The sequence below is a fragment of the Miscanthus floridulus genome, chromosome 8 (assembly GCF_019320115.1).
Source record: "Miscanthus floridulus cultivar M001 chromosome 8, ASM1932011v1, whole genome shotgun sequence".
Taxonomy (NCBI): Eukaryota; Viridiplantae; Streptophyta; class Magnoliopsida; order Poales; family Poaceae; genus Miscanthus; species Miscanthus floridulus.
In genome coordinates this window covers 85,861,684-85,877,763 of record NC_089587.1, presented here as the reverse complement: position 1 = coordinate 85,877,763, position 16,080 = coordinate 85,861,684, and the positions used below count along the sequence as shown (strand labels likewise).

General features: G+C 52.0%; 1 protein-coding gene across 1 annotated transcript; it reads left to right on the top strand.

Annotated features, from left to right (window-relative positions):
• Positions 1-6,440: 6,440 nt before the first annotated feature.
• LOC136472835 (uncharacterized) lies at positions 6,441-15,670 on the top strand. Its single transcript, XM_066470542.1, has 5 exons — positions 6,441-6,958; positions 7,708-8,160; positions 8,983-9,120; positions 14,989-15,228; positions 15,335-15,670. The coding sequence occupies exons 1-5, from the start codon at positions 6,530-6,532 to the stop codon at positions 15,446-15,448; spliced, it is 1,374 nt and encodes a 457-aa protein (XP_066326639.1). The 5' UTR covers positions 6,441-6,529; the 3' UTR covers positions 15,449-15,670.
• The last annotated feature ends 410 nt before the right edge of the window (positions 15,671-16,080 follow it).

Here is a 16,080-nt window from a genome sequence, read left to right as displayed (position 1 = left end):
TTCTTGAGCAGCTGAGCATTCGACTCCTCCGTCCCAAGCACCTGTCCCTGGAGCGAGAGCACTTCTTGATCAGCCTCCGACTAGGCTTTCCGCTCTATCTCTAGAGCCTCCAAGGACTTTTGGAGCACCACCTCGGTCTCCACCTGGTGGACCTTCGCTGTGTCGAGTCCACGCTCGGTAGCAGTCGCCCGTTCCACCGCGAGTAGTTCCACCGCCCACGCTCCCGTCGCCTCGGCCACCCAGTCCTAGGACTCGCGATGGGCGGACTCTAGCTAGCGCTCAAGCTTGTCAACCCGCTACGACATCATGGCTTCCTGCTCCATCTAATCATGTTCCTCCTGAAAGAAATGGGACTTGTGGATCGATGTCACCTCTAACTCCTGTAAAGCGAGAAGCAAGCACGCTAACACAGTAAATGGAAGACCAAGGAGTTGAGGACAAACACAGAAGGCTTACCTCAGCAATGCATGATAGGTCAATTGAGACCGCCTAATGGATAAGCTACACCAAATCCAAGGCCTCCTTAAGCTTCACCTTGGTTTGGGCGAGGTCAGACTCCATCGATAGTCCTCTCTCCTCAAGGAAGTGCTCGCCATAGGGATCAACGCCACTGCCGCCGCTGTACTCACGATCGGCCAGGAGGGTGTGACCCCTAGAAGGGAAGGTCGCACCGCCGCCAGTCGGCTTTCCCACTGCTCATCGCGACTCGCTGTAGGCTAGGCCTCCACTCCTCCCACATGGGAGGTGGGGTGATGCCTAGTCCCGTCAGTCCCTACCCGCTATAAAAAAGTATAGGGCAGTTGCACTCAAAGAACTCAACTGTGAGATCAAAAAGGAATAAAGATGCATACCTGGACGAAAGTGGTAGGGCCCTAAAGCCCCAACCCACTGGCAACAAGCCCACTGGATGAGGACCACTCATGGGTCGTGACCCGTGCCCCCTCACATCGACCCAAGGATGAGTTGACCCATCCGATTCCCGATTGGCCCATGAGTCACCCAAGGCTCGTGGCACATCCACTAGGGCAACTGATGGGGCATCTCCTCATTGTGGGTCATGTGCACACATCAAACCCAAAGATGCGGGGGGTATGGGCATGCTCCTCCAACCGGCCGGCGTGCTCCACCACGCTCGGAGCAGGGGGGCGAAGCCAACGATGCCTCTAAAGGGCGTGGCACCCACGCCCGCTTCGCCTCTCACTCAACGGCGATGTCCGACCTCATGACACACTTCCTTGATGTGGGAACATCGACATGCCTCTCTATATCCTACCCACCACCGGCGAACGTGGCCATAGGCCCATGACGCTCCACTGAGGTCGTAACGACGCCTCGGTCTCCGTCATCCTCGGAGGTGCTCGCGTCACCACCCATCTCCATGGGCTCCTGTGACTCGAGCTCCCCCTCCATGTCGCTCTAGTTTTTGCTAGCCTGCACCCACCTGGTGATCTCCTACTCCTTCTCATGCCTCCTCTGGGCCTTCTCAGCTCTCTTCTTCTTTTTGGCAACCGCCACCTCTTTCAGAGAGGCTTGCTGAGCTACGCCCTTCGGCCCCCTTGGAAGATGCGGCTGGGATTTGTAACCAGAGAGTCTCTATGAAACGGACAACTCAAAGTCAAAACAAAGAAGAGCAAGAGAAAAAAGGTCACGGAATAAGGAGAGGGGAGTGTACCAGAGTGGATAGCTTCGTGGCGTGGAGAGGTCCAGGCTTTCCTTCGAGGGACTCCTTATCCCTCAGCTGCAGCATCTGGTCGAGTCGGCACTAGACCTTATCTTTTGCCAACTCCTCCAGAGCGACACATGGTCAAGATCCGTCGAGTCGGAGTAGTTCCACATCGGCCGCCTCCTCTCTGCCTACGGGGCGACTCAACGGCGGAAGAAGGTGTGGAACACCCATAGCCCATTGAGCCATGCTGCACTAGCTTTTGGAGCTCCGCCTAGATGACCTCTAGCTTGTTCTGCAGTCTGGAGGGACCCCATGACCAGCTCTCCCACCTCTCTAGCCTTCTTTTGGTGAACGGCAGGAACAACGCCTCCGCGGGTTCCTGATGTAGAACCACTTTCCATGCCCCCACCCCCAATTGGAGTCACAGGGGGAGTACATGGGATAGGAGCCCGACGGCCTTAGCTTCTTCTACAATGCAAAGCCCCCAACTAGCGCTGTCCTAGGTGGCTTCCCCTCCAACAAGGCTCGCCCGGTGAAAATCCACCGGAAGAGGTCCACATGTGGCTCCATCCTAAGCAAGGCCTCGCAGACGGTGATGAAGCCGGCAACATGTAGCATCCTAGTTGGATTAAGGTGCTACAGCTCCAGGCCCCACTCATTGAGGAGCCCATGCAAGAACCAGTGTGCGGGATATCCTAGCCCGTGCTCGTGGAAGGCGAGGAAGGAGACAACCTCATCGGTCTGAGGTCATGGAACAGCTTCCCCTGGCGTATGAGCCCTCTAGTGCACCACCTCCTTCGGTAGAAGCAGCCCCTTCTCAGCGAAGGCGGCCAACACCGCCTCATCTATGTTGGATGGCCTCTAGTTCGACATCGCGCTCTAGATTCATGAACGGATCTATGAGTTCTCCTCTCCCTCGCTTTACCCTTTTTCTCTAAGGAACCACCGTGGCACACGAACACACTTAGCGAGAAGGAAGAAGGAGAGGCAGCAGTTAGAGAATAGGCGAAGGAATGGGACAAAAACCCTCTCCCTTCCCCTATTTAAGGAGGAGAGGCAGCAGTTGGAGAAAGGTGAAAGATTGGGGCGAAAACCCTCTCCCTTCCCCTATTTAATGCGGATAGGCATGCGATGGGGCGCGCCCTACCCAATGAAACGATGCCTAGTTAAACGAGATGTGGCCTAGGCATGGTCCACCACTACCACAACCCAGGCATAGGAAATAAGGCACAACCGCATGCAAACAACCCTCTGCCTTCCTAGGCAGGGCTTGGAAGGGCCCAACAACGGGATCTCCATCAAGGAGAGACCGATGGGCTTCTTGAGTCGATCGGAAGGCTCAGGCGACTACCGAGAGATAGGTAAGGAGCAGTAGGATGCCCTATGCGAGCTACGCCGTCTCTGCCATGAACAACGGACACGGATCCCATTCGGACATATCCGATAAAGAGCTCCTCAAACTTGTCACTCGAGTCATCAAGGTAACTTTACCAAACCATCTTTGTTTATTTTCTGATGCATGATCATTCATTCATCCTTTCTCATACACGCATTCACACATTCATTCATACAATCATTCATTTCATCCCAAACATCCAAAGCATTGCATATGCAGATTAATGCATCACAATGCTTCGTGTTGCGTCATGAGGCGGTAGTTGCCTCATTCAACATGAGCAATGACCAATCGGGGTTCAAAGGCCGGCTCGTGAAGGGCCCGAGGTCGCCTTGCGTCAACTAGAGCTAGGGGAAAAACACAGATGAGCCCCAGCGGCCCACGCCCGATATGCTTAGAAGCAGACAGGGTCATTTTGACTTTCTCGTTTGATCCTAACCTCAAGCCATGCCCACAGAATCCCCATCAAGGGGAGGCCAGCGGGCCACCTGAGTTGATCTTCGGAATGACTCGGGCATCTATCGGGAGGCAGGGTTAAGGAGCGATAGAATGCCACATGAGGGCTATGCCAACCCTGTTACGAACGATAGACTTGAATTCCGCTCAAACGTGCCCGTTAGTGAGCTCACCGAGCATGTCACTCGAGCCATCGAGGCAAGCGACTTTAGTCCAGCCCCTCCGATTGCGAAAACCATGGATAGGGTAATGCGCGGAACTAGATCAACCCCTATCGAACCCAAAAGGGCTCATGGGTTCAAGTCGCCCGATCGACTCAAGAAATCAACTAACCACACAGGTCATGGGCGGGACAAACACGGGCGAACACCCCAAACGGTAGAAACACAGGAGTCTGTGGCCCTAGGAAAGAGTACTAAGATACTCAGCCTCCAACCGACTCACTAGTCGGACGTAGGCTCGAGGGCTACACCCACTGGGTGCGCTCACATGCACCCGCTGGCTAGTCAAAAAACCCCCCAGACGATTCTACCCGAATCACTCGAGGGCTCGAGGGCTACACCCACTGGGTGCACTCGCACGCACCCACTGACAAAACAAAAACCCCCCAGATGATTCTACCCGAATTGTCCGGGGGCTCAGGGGCTCCTGTCAGGTTCATAAACCCAGGGTCCCTAATGGGCTCGCTTCCTAGCAAAAGCTTAGCCCAACAGACGGCATTACAAACGACGCGCAACTCCTGGGCTGGCCTAGATACCTAACGATAGGGTGGAAGTGCGACCCGCTTCTCTGACCGAAAGGCCTAGACAAGGAGAGGACGATGCTCGCTTCCGACTCTGAGCCACTTTTTTGACTGGGAATACACCAAACCTCTGCTTATGACTCTTCTCCGACCGGCGTGGTCGAAGCCAACTGGGAACGACTGCCCGGGGAAGCCCGCTCGGTAAGGACCCAAGAAATCGGGCGGAGTAGATAAGGTAAGGCGCTCAAATCAAGCACAATACCAAGAACCATATCCTGCACACCTATAGGACAGTACTGTAAGGCCATGCCAGAAGGGTACTTTGTAGCCTTCTAGACATGTCAGAACACAAACAGTGTTGTAGGCGTCGACATTTGTCCTACAGTATGGTAGGCACCGACATTTGCCATACTAGAAGAACACGATGGAGCCTGCCACATGCATCTAGGCGTCAACAGTCTTGTACCCGACGGCGTGGGCAACAAGACTAGGGCACTCTCTCTCTTGAACTCGTAAGGCTGTCCCCTTCATCTATAAAAGGGGATGCGCTTTCTCCCAACAAAAGGAGGGCATTCCGACTCTCTCTTTCTCTGCTAGCTTTAGACATTCTGAGCACTCGAACAACTTCACGGCTATAGAACTCTAAAGCTGCACAGAGTATATGTTCTAATACTTAGCGCATGTAGGAGCTCCCATCACTTTGGCCCTTCAGTCCAGAGTCCGACCGGACCTCTAACACCCCCATCTTATTTCCACTCGTTTGTAACCCCACTACAAACTTCGAGCACCTGGGCTTAGGAATAAAGTCATCGACCGTCTGAAATGGGACATAGGGCACGTTGTCTGAACCAGTATTAAACCTGTGTCATTGAGTGCTAGGCCACATCCGATCACAACGTAAGCCAAAACTATAAATATTTACGTGTTGGTCACTTTTTGCACCGACATTATATGTTTTTAACCTTTAACAGGGCACAAAAGCAATATATTCTTCAACGTGTGTGGGCGCCGGAGCCTAGACAGGCGCCCAGGGACGTCGTGCCTTTGGTCCACCATTATTTTAGGCCACACATTAAAAAACCGAACCAAATCAAAACCAAATTCACTACTTGTTCGGTTTGCACCGTCAATAGAGCTATCTTATCTTCTACTGGAACTAACAGCCCGTGCCTCACTTTCTCTTAACCGTTAGGTTATGCTGTCCAATAGAGCAACTTGTTTTACACAAACCATTCCTACCAACTAGCATTTTGAGACATCTTACACTTTCTTTTTTTTCCTACAATTGTATTGAGATACAATAGTATAGGCTACATCCACGTATATATCTTTTTCCCATCAGAAGTCGTGTGTCGACTCGCCTACTACTAGAATCTAGTGGAATTTATATGTTCACAACTCTGCTGATGCATTTTCAATATGGGTTGGTAGTTAAAATATCCGCCCTGTTCTTCAGCACTACTTTAACATTACTTTTCAGTGAAGGAATAATATTTTCCTCTCACAACAAATCAACATCAGTAAAATTTTAGCGAAACGAACAGGGCATCGATCGTTTTGGCCTATGCAGTGGAAATAATCATAAAACATGCATTTGGGTGAGATTCTAACGCGCCCATTGCCTTGTTTTCTCCCTTGAACTTGCTACGCTACTGGCGAGGTCGCCTAGTTATCCTCTTGCTAAGCTTGCAATCTATTGATCCATGCATATTCTCAAGCTCTCTCTTTCACTTAGACACCCCATCTTGATTATATTTCACGAAACATATCTGATGACATCCTTGTTACAATGTTAACTATGGCCCCGTTCGTTGGTCTGAAATTTAGCTGAAAGTGGTTAAAAAATATTATTCTGCCTGAATTATTGTGAGAGAAAAATACTGTTCCGGCTAAAAAAACAAGCCAAACAAGCTAAATATGGGGTACGCCGCCGTAAATATGAAGTGCTATATAAGGTACATGTTAGTATGTGCTAGATCTGTTCATTTGTAGATTTCTACTATAGCAACTATTGCAGCCATACACCTTGCGTAACATTGTTGCAGAGTGCTGAACTGCTGCGACACCGAACACGCCGGTATTCCATAATCCATAATCCATAATTGTATCTTGAGGTGGGCATCTCATGCTACTTGGTAGAGTTAAAAAAAACACGCACGAATCTCAATTCCACAAAAACAGAGAAAAGAAATTGGGCCACGTCACTTCACCATCACCCTGCATCCCCAGCCGTCGCCACTCGCCAGCCACCACGACCCATCTCATCGCCATGGGAACCAGGAATCTTACACGGAACTCCCCCGCTTCCATGGCGACGGCATCGACCACGCTGCTCCTCTCCCTCGCCCTCCTCGCCTTCGCCTGGGCGGCGTCGCCGTCGCCAGACGCGGAGGCGATCTCCCGGTTCCAGGAGTACCTCCGCATCGACACGGCGCAGCCGGCGCCCGACTACGCCGCGGCCGTGGCCTTCCTCCGGAACCAGGCCTCCGAGGCCGGGCTCGAGGCGCGCACGCTCGAGCTCGTTGCCGGGAAGCCCCTGCTGCTGCTGCGGTGGCCCGGGCGGCGGCCGTCGCTCCCCTCCATACTCCTCAACTCCCACACTGACGTCGTGCCGTCGGAGCCGAACAAGTGGGACCACCCGCCCTTTTCCGCCGCCCTCGATGAGGCGTCCGGTCGCATCTACGCGCGAGGCTCCCAGGTGAGATGTACTTCCTTACTGAATAGATCGCTTAAAGCCGCGATTGTTGCTTGTTCAGTTTGAGCCGTATACACGTGGTATGCTGCGCATCTTCATAAGGGCTATTATTGGCGCCGCCTTATCTCGGAAAGTCCAATTTTCAGTTACTGTACTGATCGTTGTCGACGCTTTGGCTTGATTCCTTAATTCGTAGTTAGGTCTGTGACATGGATATTCACTTGGGAGTGTAATCTACCTCGAGCAGGAAAGCGATCTTTATAATTGGATTTGCTCATGATGTTTTATTTTGTGGCTGTGGCTGGGATTGCATATAGATGCTTTTACTGTTAATGGCATTTTTTTAGCTGTGCCAAATGGTAGGATGCTAAATGCTAGAGATGTTTAGTTTATTTAGTACCAAGTGTATATTGACCGGCAAAATTCCATTTCAATGTAAGTGTGAAGTTGCACTGATTTTTACACTGAATTCACTAGGGTAATCTTTTTCACGTGAACAAGTCACTCTTAGGCTGTATATACATGTTCCCTGTACATCTCTTCCCGGAGTGTCCATCTCCCCTTACTAAAATGCTAATATTATCTTAACCTGTTTGCTAAAATCATTTTTATTCTCTTTGCTTTGTATATAGGATTAGCTTTCCATCATGCTTTTCATGAAATGTTCAAAAGTTCCAAATCTCTAAAAATCCACTAGATTTACATGAATACCGCATCTACTAAATTCTTGGACTTCCCTGTGTTTTGTGCAGGACATGAAGTGTGTGGGGATGCAGTACCTTGAAGCCATCCGCCGTCTCCGTTCTGCAGGATTTGTTCCAGATCGAACTATCTATATAACATTTGTTCCGGACGAGGAGATTGGTGGGCATGGGGGTGTTGAACCGTTTGTTTCATCTAAGGAGTTCAAAGACATGAATGTGGCATTAGTCCTTGATGAAGGGCTTGCATCTCCAGGGGAGGAGTATCGTGTGTTCTATGCAGAGCGTAGCCCTTGGTGGCTTTCTATAAAAGCAATGGGCGCACCAGGGCACGGTGCGAAGTTGTATGATGGTAGTGCAATGGAGAATTTGATGAAGAGCGTGGAGGCTATTAGGAGGTTCAGGACATCACAGTTTGATTTAGTGAAATCTGGAGAGAAGGCTGAAGGAGATGTTGTGTCGGTGAATTTTGCGTACCTGAAGGCTGGCACACCTACACCAACGGTTAGTTGATTATATTTTTGTGTTACTTATGTGCTGAGCTGCAGTTTTAGTCTTTCGAGAATTTAGCTGGTCTTTCACTAGATCTCATTAAATTATATTGGTAGCTTGATCACCTGATCCCGTATGAGTTACTAATGTGATGGTGTAGTTCCTTATTATCCTATGATATTATTGAAAATCAGAACAATCATCTGTTGTTATTTGGTATTTACTAAGATGGACCAATTAATATCTTTGATTAGGAATTCTTATTGACTACATAATATCTGTTCTTTGCACTGGTTTTGTTTAGCTTTTGGTCTTTAAGAGTCTTTGGTGTACTGTGAGTTCACTTTCAACCTATAGGCCGACAACCAACAAATGAATATGAATTATACATCTTCTAAAAAAATAGGACCTTATGCTTGCAGTATCCAGTCATTTTATCATTGCATGAGTGCTGTACTTAAAAGTACTTTGGCTTGTTTTCATTAGGAAGAATGTAAGATGGCTTTGACTTGCTGTTATATTTACAGATACACATCCGAGTTTAAAATGGCATTATTCTTGATTCCTGAATCTTATAGCCTTTTGTTGGAACGATAAATGATCGTCCAGTTCACAAAGTTGATGTTGTTCAGAAACACACTTTTATTGATAATCATGCTTTTCTAGAATCTGATGAATAAGTGCTTTCCATTCTTTGATCCATTGTATTCTTACCTGTCTTACTCATCTACCTTGCATAAATTGGGAGTAGTTCATCATCCAATTAAACCAGGTCAACTCATGCTCTGATCCGTAATATTTCTTACTAATCACTTTATCTTTGACTTCTTTCAGGGTTTTGTCATGAATCTTCAACCATCTGAAGCAGAGATAGGTCTTGACATTCGAATCCCTCCTAGTGCCCATGTTGAAGCACTGGAGAGACGCCTTGTGGAAGAATGGGCACCACCTTCACACAACTTGACCTTTGAGGTATGATTACATAGTGGTTCAACTGATGGCATATATACTCTATACACATGTTAACTAGCTCCTCAATCATGTGGGGGCAGCTTTTTGAACCAAAAGAAACAATGTTCACTTTCACATTTATTTGTTGAATTTATGGACAACAACACGGCATGGAATTGAGGCAGTAAGAATAATTGAAGAATTTAAGAATATTTGAAAAATATTGTTGCAGTTCTGTCATTATGGCTTTCAAGATTTATTTGGTATTTTTGCTGATAAAGTTAGTGTCAAGGGCCTGAGTATCGAGGGTAGGAGGCCCTCGGCTACGTAGATCGTAGCCTTGGTCCGTCTTCTCCGGTGAGGTTTTGCCCCTCTTCCGAAGGCTTGAGTGCGGTAGGGAGAGGAGAGAAAGTTCACGGTAGAATTCTTCCTTCCCTCCTCGGCTACAGCCGGATACAAGGCTTAATAGCCTGTTTTGCAAAATATAAGGAAACTATCTCCTATAATTAAGGATCTCCTCTAATATCCCAACTAATTCTATTTCCTATCTTAGCCACTATTTCCCTTTCCTTCCTCCAGAAGTTCGGGCGTGGCCCTGATAGCCGCGCGCTCAGCTGCGCGCCTCTGGTCCCTCGCGCGTCTACGGCGTGTATAGGGGAGGCCCCACATGACATCTCTCCCCCCCTCGACTTGCAGCTCGTCCTCGAGCTGGAATGAGGGATGCTTGGCTGTGAACTCCTCCCAATCTTCCCATGTAGCAGCAGACGCCGGCTGTCCCTTCCAGCGCACCAGCACTTGTTTGATGCCCCGGGCGAGGCGAGAGCGTACCACGCGCTCTGGTTCGGGCACTACTGCACCATGCAGCAGCTCAGGCAGCGCTGGAGTGGAGGTTGGAGGCGTGCCCACCCATTTCTTCAGGAGCCCCACATGGAACACATCATGTATCTTGGCTTGGGGTGGGAGGGCCAGACGAACAGCCGCTTCGTTGATGACCTCAGTGACCTGATAGGGCCCAAAGAACCTGGGCTGCATCTTCCCCTTTGGCGCCAAGGACATAGAAGCCACTGGCCGGTTGCGGAGGCGCAACAGAACCCAGTCCCCGACGTCATAGGTCACTGCACGGTGTTTGTTGTCGTAGAACCGCTTCTGGATGGCCTGAGCGTGCTCCAAGTGGTGGCGTACATCCTCCAGAAAGGCCTCGCGCTCAGCCATTGTCTTGGCCACAGCTGCCACCCGGGTGTCACCCTCTTCATAAGAACGGATGGATGGAGGGTGCCGGCCATACACCACCCTGAACGGGGTGTCACGGAGCGAGGACTGGTACGCCGTGTTGTACATGTACTCCGCCCAAGGCAGCCACCTGAGCCAGTCCCGTGGGCGATCGCCGGTGATGCAACGAAGGTACATGGTGATCACCTTGTTGGCTGCCTCGGCCTGACCATCAGACTGGGGATGGAAAGCCGACGTCATATGCAGCTTGGCGCCCATGAGCCTCATCAATTCTTGCCAAAATGTCGAAGTGAACACCACATCGCGGTCCGAGACGATGGACTGTGGCATGCCATGAAGGCGCACAATGTCGGAGAAGAAAGCCTGTGCCACAGTTTCAGCGGAGTATGGGTGCGCCAATGGGATGAAGTGCGCATACTTGCTGAAACGGTCCACCACCGTCAAGATGACGGATTTGCCTCGAACCTTCGGGAGAGCTTCTATGAAATCAAGACCGATGTCCGTCCACACCGCTGTTGGGATCGGCAGAGGCAGCAGCAACCCAGCCGGCAGGAGATGCTCCGACTTGTTGCGCTGGCAAGTGGAGCACGCCCGCACAAAGTCCTGCACCACGCGGCGCATGTCGGGAAAGTGGACGTCCCGGCGAAGACGATGAAGGGTGCGCTGTACCCCTTCGTGGCCGTCCTCATGGACTGCGGCCAGCAGCTCTCGAAGCAGCGGCGACGACGGCGGAACGTAGATGCGGCCATCGAATGTGAGCAGGCCGTCAGTAATGGCCCAGGGAGCAGAGCGCGAGCCGGCGAGGACCTCCGCCTTCAGGGCCGCCGCCGCCGGGTGGATGGCCTGCTCCTGGCGCAGCCGGTCGATGTAGTCGAAGCGGGGTGCCGATATGGCGAGCACCTTGCCCTCCGGCGTGTCGCGGCGAGACAAAGCGTCGGCCACCGCGTTCTGGGCGCCCGGCTTGTACTCGACGCCGAAGTCAAAGCCCAACAGCTTGCCCACCCAGTGATGTTGGGGGATGGTCGCAAGCCGCTGATCGAGGAGGAACTTCAAACTGTAATGATCCGTGCGGACTGTAAACCGGCGCCCCCACAGGTACGGCCGCCAGTGGCGTACAGCGTGCACCAGGCCGATGAGCTCGCGTTCATATGCTGCGAGGGAGCGATGTCGAGGCGCCACCGGCCTGCTGAAGTAGGCGATGGGGTGGTTCTCTTGCAGCAGCACGGCGCCAAATCCGTGCGTCGAGGCATCGCACTCCACTATGAACGGCTTGGTGAAGTCCGGGAGCGCGAGCACAGGCGCCGACGTGACAGCGGCCTTGAGCGCTTGGAACGCCGCCGTGGCCTCGTCCGTCCAGGAGAAGCCCTCCTTCTTGAGCAGCGCCGTCAAAGGTGCTGCGATGACGCCGTAGTCGTGGACGAACTTGCGGTAGTAGCCCGCCAGCCCCAAGAAGCCTCTGACCGCGCGCACCGACCGGGGCTGTGGCCAGTCCCGAACCGCCTCCACCTTGGCGGGGTCCATAGCCACACCGTCAGCGGAGATCACATGGCCCAGGTACGCCACTGATGCCACCGCGAACGCGCACTTGGACTGCTTGACGAAGAGTTGGTGCTGCTGCAGTACCGAGAGCACAGCACGAACATGGCGCAGGTGGTCGGCCCAAGAGGAACTGTAGATCAGAATGTCGTCAAAAAACACAAGTACAAACCGCCGAAGAAAGGGCCGCAGCACGTCGTTCATGAGCGCCTGGAACGTGGCCGGTGCGTTGCAGAGGCCGAAAGGCATGACGAGGAACTCGTAGAGGCCGTCATGTGTGCGAAAAGCCGTCTTGTGGACGTCCTCCGGCCTCATGCGCACCTGATGATAGCCTGACCGCAGATCCAACTTGGTGAAGAAGCGGGCGCCGTTGAGCTCGTCCAGAAGCTCGTCGACGACTGGGATCAGAAAGGCGTCCTTGATGGTGAGCGCGTTGAGCGCTCTGTAGTCGACGCAGAACCTCCAGGAGTCGTCCGGCTTCTTGATGAGGATGACCGGCGACGAGAACGCCGAGTCGCTCCGGCGGACAATGCCCTGGCCCATCATCTCCCCGCATTGCCGCTCCAGCTCATCCTTGTGGGCTGCCGGGTACCGGTAAGGGCGCACAGCCACTGGAGCGGCGCCTGGCTGTAACGTGATGGCATGGTCGCGGGTACGCTGCGGTGGCAGTCCTGTTGGTGCAGCAAAGACGTCGCTGAACGCGTCGAGGAGGCCGTCGAGGAGGGGACTGTCCCCAGCGGTCGCCGTGAGGCGCGGTGCGCGCACCTTCGCCACATCCGTCCAGCAAATCGCCCGGCCTTGCCGAGTGAAGGACATGGTCCTGACGGTGAAGTCCCAGACAATCGGTCCCAAGGTAATGAGCCACTGCGTGCCCAGAACCAAGTCATAGCCGGCGAGAGGCATGACATAGAGATCCACCAGGAAGTGTTCGCCGGCGACGGAGATCGGTGCCTGCCGGATAACGCCGGGGCAGCGGATGCGCTCCCCGTTCGCCACAGTCGCCGTCAGACGTGGATGTTGCTGCACTTCCAGTCCGGAGCGGCGCGCTGCCTCTTCGCCAATGAAATTGTGGGTGGATCCTGTGTCCAGGAGAGCCACCAGTGAGACCGCGCCCACATCGACCGGCACCTGCATGGTGTCGCAGACCGGCACCCCTGCCACGGCCTGCAAGGAAAAGACAGGAGCCTCGGCAACCTGATTAGCAACTGCAGCGGCCGCCTCCTCCTCTTCAGTGATCGTGACGCCGTCGACGAAGAAGATGCGGCGGCAGACCCTATTATGGCCCCGTGTGTACTTCTCATCGCAGTTGTAGCAGAGGCCCAGGCGGCGACGTTCTGCTTGTTCTTCTGTAGACAGCCGCTTAATCGGCTGGCCGGCTGGACGCGCAGGCGCTGCTCCTATGACTGGGGCAGGAAGCGCCGGCCGAACCGGGGGGGCTGGGAGCGCCAGGGGCAGAGGCCCTGGACCTTGCTGGACGCGTGTGCCTCCTCTGCCCGGCTGAACTGCTGGGGCAGCCGCCAGCCGTTCCTGCTCCATGACCTCCACCTCGCGCGCCAAGCTCATGGCGACCGCTAGCGTCTGGGGATTGTGGAGGCGGACCTGGTTGCTGATCGGAGGAAGCAGCCCCCCGGTGAAGAGCTGAACCCTCTGCGCCTCTTCCAGTGGCCCCGCGCGCGGGAGGAGCGCCTGAAACCGGTCCTGGTACTCCTCGACCGTGCCGGTGCGCCGACACTGCGAGAGCTCGAACAGCGGCGCCGAGCGCAGCGGCGGTCCGTAGCGGAGGTTGAGCAGGTCCTTAAAACGGCGCCACGTCGGCACCCCTTCATCCTGCTGCACTTGCATATACCACAGTTGGGCATTGTCCTCCAAGTTGTAGGAGGCCATCCACACCTTTTCTTCCTCCATTATCCGCTGTTGGTGGAAGTAGGACTCGCATCGATTGACGAAGACGAGAGGATCAGACTTGCCATCATAGCGGGGGAAGTCGAGTTTCTGGAACCGGGGAGGCCGATCGGTGTGATGCTGGCCGTCGGGCCCAGCACCCGGCGCGGAGGCACCCGAGGACGACGCCTTCTCCTTCTTCAGCGCGTCCAGGTCGGACTGGAGGGAGCCGATCTTGCCCGTGAGGCCCTTTATCATCTTGGCGAGGTCAGCGATCGTTGGCTCAGCCATGGCAGAGGAGCGGGATTCAGCGGAGGTGGGCGATGGAGGTGTGGCAGTGGGGGCGATGGTGGCTGGAGGGTCGGCGGCTGCAGCAGATGAACCTGCCGATGAACTGGAGGTGGTGGATCGACGTGACCGTGATACCAGGTTGTCAAGGGCCTGAGTATCGAGGGTAGGAGGCCCTCGGCTACGTAGATCGTAGCCTTGGTCCGTCTTCTCCGGTGAGGTTTTGCCCCTCTTCCGAAGGCTTGAGTGCGGTAGGGAGAGGAGAGAAAGTTCACGGTAGAATTCTTCCTTCCCTCCTCGGCTACAGCCGGATACAAGGCTTAATAGCCTGTTTTGCAAAATATAAGGAAACTATCTCCTATAATTAAGGATCTCCTCTAATATCCCAACTAATTCTATTTCCTATCTTAGCCACTATTTCCCTTTCCTTCCTCCAGAAGTTCGGGCGTGGCCCTGATAGCCGCGCGCTCAGCTGCGCGCCTCTGGTCCCTCGCGCGTCTACGGCGTGTATAGGGGAGGCCCCACATGACAGTTAGTTCATTTAGATAACATGCTTCTGTTTTTTCCAATATTTCTGCCACGCTAGTGGATTTGTATTTCTCAATGGGGCTCTTTTTTTCAGAAATCTTTATTTCATGATATGAGATATTCAATTTTCGGTTTTTTGTTTTTTTGCTTCTGTTAGAGGTGTTATTCTTTTGACTATCTTAGTTTATTGATGATAGTAGCACACAAATTTTTGAGTCTTAGTTTGAAATTAGTAGTTATTCTGTTCCCGTTAAACGTTAACAAAGATAAGAATGCATTGCATTTTGATTTTTTGATGTCCAACACAAACGTTCAGTTCTACTTTCTGTAAGTAACTACAATACTTTATTATCCATATGCATGACCTTGGTCGTGTGAATTTCATAAAGTTTTCAATCATATATCTTCTGGTTATCTGTTCTGCAGTTTAAACAGAAGATGTCTGTCCTGGACAACTTTGGGATGCCAGCCATGACACCCACAGACAGCACAAACCCATGGTGGTTGTTGCTTGAAGAAGCTGTGAAGAGTGCTGGTGGCAAACTTGGCAAGCCGGAGATATTCCCAGCCTCTACTGATGCTCGCTACTTCCGGCAAATTGGATTACCAGCATTTGGTTTTTCACCTATGGCGAACACCCCGATATTGCTCCATGACCATAATGAGGTTTGTGTCATTAGTTTTGATTTGACCATCTGATGCCATTAAGGTATATTCTTTGTATTTGCTATATCTAGCATGTTTGTTGAATCAACATTTTTGTATCATGTAGTTTCTGAGCAAAGATGAGTACCTCAAAGGAATCGGGATATATGAGTCCATTATCAGGACACTGGCCACTCATAAAGATGGTGGTAAAGACGATGAATCCAGGGCAGAGCTATGAGGAAAACCTTGACCTTATCTCACCTTGTCGCGGACCAAATGGAGCACTGAAATCATGTTTCGGCATATGCTGCTAGTTGCTCATGCTTCTGCTACTGTGTCGAAATGATAGAACTGCAAACATCATCTTTGTACATTCTCAAGATGGATTATGCACTGAATAATTGAAATGGCATATGCAGTTCGTCTGCGCAATTCAGGGCTCACCCTGTTGGTACTTGATGCTTCAGTATTGATTGTGTATCAAACTTATATTCGCTGGATCAATATTCAGTAACGCACTGCACGTTGCTACGTTGCTTTAGTGCTTTGTGCCTTTGTTTCATTTCATATGATAGCATAACAGTTGACTATGCACAAATCACCCAGATGCACGAGCTGATGTGCAAAGTGAAAACCTTTAAACTCAACTGAAATGAATTTCACGAAAATTGCCCGTGAGGTCGTTACAACCCAGAAATTCGTCTGTTATCTACTTGAGATGAGATTGAGTTATCCAACCGTGTTTCACAGGCTATTTGGAACAACGAAACACAAATTCTGTAGAAATTCGTCTGCTTGAGATTGACTTATTGCCACAACTCGTGGCTATTTATAAACAAGAAAAATTCTGTTTCCTGCAGAATCCCTACG